At 38.9% G+C, this 8,077-nt stretch overlaps 1 protein-coding gene and 1 long non-coding RNA gene across 2 annotated transcripts; one reads left to right on the forward strand and one right to left on the reverse strand.

The window, feature by feature from the left end:
- The first annotated feature begins 59 nt into the window (after positions 1–59).
- Positions 60–5,981, forward strand: ltb4r2b (leukotriene B4 receptor 2b). Its single transcript, XM_035670070.1, has 5 exons — positions 60–189; positions 2,090–2,666; positions 3,188–3,388; positions 3,479–3,522; positions 4,273–5,981. The coding sequence occupies exons 2-5, from the start codon at positions 2,109–2,111 to the stop codon at positions 4,532–4,534; spliced, it is 1,065 nt and encodes a 354-aa protein (XP_035525963.1). The 5' UTR covers positions 60–189; positions 2,090–2,108; the 3' UTR covers positions 4,535–5,981.
- A 502-nt stretch (positions 5,982–6,483) lies between these two features.
- LOC118334733 lies at positions 6,484–7,960 on the reverse strand. The gene is made up of 3 exons (XR_004797028.1): positions 7,881–7,960; positions 6,882–6,917; positions 6,484–6,710 (listed from the first exon to the last, which is right to left on the reverse strand). It is a non-coding gene; the product is annotated as an uncharacterized LOC118334733 (long non-coding RNA).
- Between the last annotated feature and the right edge of the window lie 117 nt (positions 7,961–8,077).

Raw genomic sequence — 8,077 nt, forward strand, 5'->3', positions numbered from 1 at the left:
CCTCCCTTTCTCTTACAACGGCATGTTTCAGCCTGTGGGGACAGGATGTGATTACGTTTATTATGGACTGAGCTAACAGACAACGGCGCACTACAGTGTCCCACAGAGTAAGAGCCGGACAGAGAGGAGAGCAGTAGAGGGATAATTGAATCTGACAGTCATTACAGAGAGACATCACATCCTGGAAAGGTCAGTCAGCCGCTCTCAGCACCTTGATTTCTTTGACTTATTACTGACATGTTTCCTTCAGCCTCTCTGTCAGATTTGTACTAACATTTGCCTCTTTTCTATTCTTTCTTCCATTTTGAAATAATAATTTACTTTTCTTGACTTGATTATTTACACGTAGCAGATTTATTACAAACCTATGACTCATTATTTCAAAACTTTGGGCTGTAAGCGAATCCATTGCCATGACTTTATTGGCAAACAGAGTCTCTGGCTAGTGAGTTGCAGTGGTGTGGTGATTTTTTCATTTGTTGGTTTCTCTTGTAAATACCTTTAGAGTCCTTTCTTATATTTGTCATTTATATATAAATTACATCAGATTTTGTTCTCCTTATTGCAGTTAATCTATTACAGCAGTAGATTTATGTCATATATGCATTGCAGCATTATGTCATAATTAGCCGATATCCGTGTTTTTATTTTCATTTGTCAGTCGGAGGTGGAGCTGCTTTATGATACCTGGTTTTATTAAAAACTTTAAACTGTTTTCTGTAAAAAAAAACCTGTTATTTCTTAGAAACAATGGCTTCGTCTGACAGCATCAATGTGTTGCTTAGACTTTGCTTTGTGTGGAATTTCTTTTACTAGTCTCGCTTTGATTCGCTTTGTTTACTCTTGTATAAAGCCATCAGGGGAAAATAAACAGTTTGCTTTAGTAGGACCAGAGCAAGGAAATTAGGATTTAATCAGGAAATAAGGGCTTGATGTCTTGTTCTCAAGGGAAATATAGTTTTGCGGAGATCATATAATTTATCAACCAATTAAATCCTATCTACGTCACTCATGTTTAAATTTAACTATCCAACTTATACAAGTCACGGATAGAACATCTTGAACTATGTTATTCCTTAAAAGTCAACCCTATGTGACCTCTGCACTGTATGGTTTCCATGAGCCAAAGAGTCCAAAGAAGGGAGACAAACGAGGACAAGACTGTGTTGAAATACTGCTCTACTTTGACGCAGGACTGCTAATGTTTGGCGTGTTTTAGCATGCTGCCTTTTTAAGCAACAGTGTTGGCTTCAGAATCTCAGAGAAATATTTTAGATGCTGCGTCAGGGTGGCAGCCATCCTCTAGTTCTAGGAACAGCATGTGTACCAGCTTGTGAACAATATTTTGTAATGTTTATCTTTGCTTCCTGGTGCACTGTTCTCTCCAGACCATCACCAACTTCCTGTCTGACAAGAAGGTTGTCTCAGAAATCCATACATTAAGCCCCCAACTAGTCTATAATCTGACTGAAAGGTCCAAATTACCAGTACAGTATTTAGTCACTGTCAGTTTTTTTCCCCTTTATCTCTTTTCATCATTTACAGTTAGAAATCATTTTCAAAAGAGGAAATTCTTTTCGCCAACAGTTCCTGTTAACTTTAAAAAAAGAGTGATGCAATGGCAGTCCACATCACGCAGACTTCTAGACATATCAGAGAACCCTTTTTTTTTTTTTTAATCAGTCCAAAAAAGTTGTTGAATGAGATTGTTGAGTTTGGCTATTAGCATAAAAGATCCTGAGCAAATATTTCACGACATCACGTTTCAGCGTCTCAAACCGGCCTTTTTGAAGCCATCAGGAGAGAAAAGTTCATAAAAACATCTGCTGACTAACTTTTAATAATAAGTGTGCAACATACTTCAGCATAGATCTGATCAGTGTTAAAAGCAGGTGTGCATCCGCCTCCACGGACAAAAAATCAGTTCATGTGTCCCAAAGATAATTGGCTCTGATGAACAGACTGTTAAGAGAGTTATGTAAATCTTATTGCATGAAGTGCAGGAAGTATACAAGAACATTTCTTCTACTTTGTTTGTGGGTTTTTTAAATATATTTTTTTGGTTCAAACTTTTTTCTCTCATCCTCAGGATCAAAACTCCTTCCAGCATGAACAACCAAACTCTTTCCTACTCTAATCTCGAAGAAGAAAGCGTTGTGAGCAATGACTACTCCACAACCATAGGTGCCCTCATCCTGGGCTTGGTCTTCCTCCTGGGAGTCCCTGGCAACCTCTTCATCGTCTGGAGCATCCTGGCACGCATCAGACGACGCTCGGTCACCACCCTCCTCATCCTCAACCTGGCATGTGCCGATGGCTTCCTCATGACCCTCACCATCTTCTTTGTCATCTACCTGGCCATGCAGACGTGGGTCTTTGGCGAGGTCATGTGCAAAGGCGTGTTCTACCTGTGCAACGCCAACATGTACGCCTCCATCTTTCTGATCACGCTGATGAGCGTGCACAGGCTGGTGGCCGTGGTGTTCCCGAGGAGAGTCTCCTTCCTGACCAGCAAGAAGATTGTGAAGAGGATCATTATAGGAATGTGGGTGCTGGTGATGGTGATTTCTATCCCCTCACTCGTGTTTCGAGATGTGAGAGAGGACATAGATGACACCAATGAAATAAGATTGGTGTGTGCGCCTAATCACACCATGCCTCGATATGTAAGTAGAGTCGCAATCACTTTCATTACCTGTCATTGACCTTTCTTGACTAATTGATTTGCTCAAAAGCCCATTGCAATTTCCTTGTTTTGTCCAACCAAAAGTATGAAAGACAACTGAACCTCTGAAGCCCCTTTAAGTCAGTTCTTAATTGAACTCATCTGAACTCCTACACTAACATCTGCTGATCACGATCATTAGATATGATCAAAAACTTCAGATCTTGTCATTTTTCTTGCTTCTGACTATGAATTTAAGTCCAATATTAAATATTTTTTAGTTCAGTTTTTTCGTTTTCCACCCATTCCTGAGGGAAATATATTAAATGCTCCACTATGCTCACCAGTTAGTCTCTGACTGTGTCTGTGTGTCGTTTGGTGCTTAACAGGTAGTGTACAGTGGGGTTTTAGAGCTTTTCTACTGCAAACATCTGTCTGCTGTGGCCAAAAACAATGTACAAACGTAACAAAATAATTGTCTGTAAGTGTCTGTAAATCTGTTTTGTATCCTCCTGTGCACAGGTGAGGTTTCAGTATGCCTTTGAGACCGTGGCAGGATTCATTCTTCCTTACACAGTCATCATAGTCAGCTACGTGCTCATCCTGCAACGCTTGAGGCAGACCAAGTTCCGCAGAAAGGTCCGCAGTGAGAAACTCATCCTGGCCATTGTGGTGATGTTTGGCCTTTTCTGGCTGCCATACCATGTTATCAACATGATACAGGTGTGTGAAGACATTCAAATACTAATTTCAATGCAATTGGATCAATGATCTGATCTTTTAAATGAACACTTGTGTTTTGATCTATCCAAGGTGGCAGCTGAGTGGTACAATGAGGGAACACCCATGAAAGACAAGTGAGTAACAAAAAATCTTCACAGTCTTTCACCCACCTTCTCAAAACTAAATGTAACTTATTTTTAATGACATATGGTACATGCACATCAGAAATATTTTAAAAAGTGAAGTGAACTATTAAAGAGTCCATTATGCAACATTTAGGAGAGTCTGTTGCCAGAAATAGAATATAATATGCATTCATGGGAATCATTATGTTTTTGTTACTGTAGAATGAGGCAACCATGTTCAACTGCCAGGTTTTCTACACTAGCCCAGAATGGTCAAATTAAACACTGGCTCTAGTCCGTTTGTGTCTCTTTGTAGCTGTTTTGTATCCATATATATAGTCCAGTTGAGTCTCCTTGAAGTCCTATTGTGTCTCCTTGTAGTCCTATTTTGTCTCTTTATAGTCCTATTGTGTCTCTATGTAGTCCTGTTGTGTCTTTATGTAGTCATTCTGTATCTCTTTGTAGTCCTATTTTGTCTCTTTGTAGCCCTATTGTGTCTCTATGTAGTCCTGTTGTGTCTTTATGTAGTCATTCTGTGTCTTTGTAGTCATTATGTTTCTTTGTATTCATTCTGTCTCTTTGTAGTTATTCTGTCTCTTTGTAGTCATATTGTGTCTCTTCGTAGTCATTCTGTGTCTCTTTGTAGCCCTACTGTGTCTGTGTGGTTGCTTTGTGTCTCTTCGCAATTCCCTAAATGTGTTTTTAAGACATATAAGCACACGTTTTAGTTGTTGTCTAAAACTTCCTGTTTATCTGCAGGTTGGACCATATCGTTGCGACCAGTCGAGCGGTGACCTCGGCTTTGGCCTTCATCAGCAGCTGCGCCAATCCTGTCCTCTACACCTTCGCTGGGAAGTCCTACATCAAGCAGAACGGCTTTGCCTTCATGGCTCGTCTCTTCGAGGGCACGTCTTTGGACCAGACAGGAACAAAAAAGAGTCGGGCCATGGGTACTATGGGAACCAGTAGTGTTGACTCCACAAACAGCCCAGCTGTTACAACTTTACAAAATGGGAAATGAATGTGGAATTAACTTTGCGTGCATAAATGAGAGCACTGGAAATTTTTAAACCTACATGTGGAGTGTGTATATTTTGTTTAAAGCAACGTTTGAGCCTGAATCTGCTGTGCTTAAAAATTACAGACAGAATCACAGCACTGGCTTGGAGCTGAGTATTTTGATTTGTAGATAAGCTTAACTGGGTTAGCTCGTCTGAGGTGCAGGCAGATTTTTACTGTTACATTTTGACAGTGACAGATAATACCCCTTGTATAAATACTATAAAATACTAAATAATTACATAACATAAAGCCCTGAACCTACTTGAAGAGCAGTTACATTGTGAGAAAAACACAAACATAAAAACTGTTTACATTCTAAATATATTTATATTATGGAATCATTTTGTTGGGCAAAGAAACCCTATTATAATCACAGCCTTCAGTATGGTAATGTTATTTATATTCTATGTTCTCTCTAGAATAAACCACTATAAACGTGTAAATAAAAAAAACAAAAACGGACCAGAATATTAAAAAATACCTTTTTTAAAATCATACTTGCCAGCACTATTTAAATGCTTTATTAAATGTTTATATACTGTGTATACATGCCAAATAGGCAGCTTTAAAGTGTTGCCCATTATACAGATAAATGACATTTCTAAATAGCAGACTAAAGAGACAACTGAACCACTTATTTTTGTGAATTAATATTTATCCAACACAGTCTGAACAGAACCAACCATCACACTAAACATGTTAAAGCTTTGGATTAAACTGTATACAGGTCCAGTTTTCTACTTGAGATACTGACTTTTTATGCATTTTACAGTTTGTCAATTAGATGGTAAGTTTTTTTTTTTTAATATTGTGGGATTTCTCAACGCGATGAGTTAACATTGAGTTCGTTGTTGCTCAACATGGATGTCGCTTCAGTCTTGAGCCATTTGACAAGTGTTATGCACTGATGTTTTGTGTTGAAAGCACTGTAATTTAAGTAGAAATGTTCCGATACCATTTTATTCCTCCACTTCTTACTGAACTTTAAGTATCAGCTAAAACAAGTATGCCACTGAGCCTGTGCGGCAGTAGCTCAGTTTGTTAGGACTTGGCTTGGGAACCAGTTCAAGTCCAGTACAGACCACAGTACGGCAGCTGGAGAGGTGCCAGTTCCACCTCCTGTACACTGCAGAGGTGCTCTTGAGCAAGGCATCAAACCCTTAACTGCTTACAGAGCACCCTTATGTGGCAGCTTATCACTCAACATTTGCATGATTGTATTTTCGGCCTGTGTGTAAAGGCTGGAATTTATTTTACCCATTGGGGATTAATAAAGTATATTTTCTGTATGATTGATACTGTGGTACAGCCTAGCTCAGGAGGAGAGCAGTGACTTTGCAATGGAAAATAAACTTCACATATTGGACGGGTGCACCTAATATAATGTGGTATTGTTGCAATACTTTTGGAACAATGTTTATGTTAAATACACCCCTATTTTTGTGATGCAATGTCATTGTTCAATAAAGTAAAAATTTACTTGTGATTTTTATTTTACACAAAAGCCTTTAGTACAACAACCACATTTAAAATATATATAACCCCAAAATTAAGTATTTTTTGGCCTTTATTTGATAGAGATGGCTGGGTAGAAGTAGGAAGCGGCAGAGAGACAGGGGAGGACATGCAGCAAAGGGCCACAGGTTGGACTCGAACACAGGCCCCTATGTATATGGGTCGCCAGCTCTACTGACTGAGCTAACGGGGGCCCATAACCCCAAAATGATTTTAAGACCTTCAAGTGCAGATTGCACCTGCCTATATCTCTATATCCGTTTTACCTTTTAACATTGATTGTACATCAGGCAGCCATTTTCTCATTATAGTCTCAACTACTGATAAACCTGATGCATATTCAGTACCACCCCCACCCCTTACAACTCATATGATCTGCAATTAAACACATCGTTTTAATATACAACACTTTATTTACCAGTAAATTTAACAGTTCATACAAGCCATGTAACAATATTGAAGGATTTACAGTTTATGTATATACATTAAAGACAGTTAACATTTTTCAAAAGCAAAGTGTTTCAAATTACTCTACAAATTAACAGTATAAACATTAGTCCTTTTAAACTTCAAAAATCCAAACTGGGGCAATCCAGCAGTTCATGCAGTGTCCAAATTACCTGTAAGAGCAAAAAGAGATTTAATATCAAACCGGTTGCAAGTGTTTAGAGATGCTGATTCAATACAGTTCAGCACTAAATATCACAAAACCTCTTGCTATTCAACCCACAATCTACAGACGCCAATCAGGGTAATAAAACAGTTCAACCACCAAGAATACAGATACTGACCTTATTGAGATGTCTCCAGCTCAGGCTCTTCAAATCCTAAAATATAAATACATGACAGGTTAGTTTCATCCTGTAATACAAGAAACATCCTCACTTTGTATCCGTCTGGTCAAACCCATCAGTGCAGTAAGAGAATAATCATGAGGTTCAGGTGAAACACGGACTGCAGATCATCATTGAGGTTTGACTGTATGACGCAGAACTAAACCAAGTAAATATGCAGCTTAAAAAAACAAAAAAACAAATCCCTGCAGCAGGTGTAAGTGTAAGTCAGTTGCCAGTTTATTGGAAAGCAGCAAAAAACCGGAGTATCCTATCTCTATGGAGGTTATAATGTTCAGTTTTATGTGCGTTGATCATTTAAAAAGGATGTAGTTTGTGGTGCTGTTGAACTATATTGCATTATACAGAGGGGTGTTTTTATGTTTACTCCTTTCTCATTAATACAGGTGGACAATATAGAAGCACCTGTTAGTATAAGAACTCCAAAACCATCATAAAACTTATAAAACAAAAAGTTAACATTAAAACCTTCGTAACAATTAGGATTTATTGCAGAATGGCTGTATTAACTAATAAACTGGCATTAGAGTGAATGCTGATCATCCTAAAACTTGCATTATGATTGAGGCCTTAAATTACCTAAATAAACTCCTTCAATAAGTTTATTTCTGCTGCACTACTCATGCACACATACACAGAATTACATAAAAGTAATTAAAAACCGGCTCTAAAAGTTAATCATGCTGCTGATTAACTCCTTTTTAATCTACAGAGACACCATTCATGTGGAAGCAGCCTTGTAATGAGCGGTGTAATCTGCGGATTGAGGCCCAGCTCGACTCTCTGGCACAGACCATGAGGTCGGTTTGGCTCCTCTGAAGCGAACAGCGACAATCTGTGCGGTGAAACAACCGCAACAAGCAGCTACACGCGGGTTCATGAACGCATCAGCTGCGACACAAACAACGTAATGGGACAAACAATGAGCGTAAATACCGTAAATGTTTGTTTGTCTGCCTGCAGCAACATGTCCGACCACCAGCACCGCACCGAGGAAGAGAGGATGTTAATGAGGCTCACGCTCAATTTATGTCCTCATCAAAAACCACGTGTTTACTGTCCTGCGTCACAGAGCCGCCAGCTTCCGGGTCTGACGTAGTAGGCTATGAAACTAATAATAATTATTAATTATT

The sequence above is a fragment of the Morone saxatilis genome, unplaced genomic scaffold (genome assembly GCF_004916995.1).
Source record: "Morone saxatilis isolate NCDOM2014 unplaced genomic scaffold, NCSU_SB_2.0 Contig23, whole genome shotgun sequence".
NCBI lineage: Eukaryota > Metazoa > Chordata > Actinopteri > Moronidae > Morone > Morone saxatilis.

Bases quoted from the DNA above. Each gene is read 5' to 3' on its own strand.
- ltb4r2b (XM_035670070.1), top strand. From the start codon at position 2,109: ATGAACAACCAAACTCTTTCCTACTCTAATCTCGAAGAAGAAAGCGTT. The intron at 2,667-3,187 runs GTAAGTAGAGTC...TCCTGTGCACAG, and splicing joins ATCACACCATGCCTCGATAT to GTGAGGTTTCAGTATGCCTT. The intron at 3,389-3,478 runs GTGTGTGAAGAC...GATCTATCCAAG, and splicing joins ATGTTATCAACATGATACAG to GTGGCAGCTGAGTGGTACAA.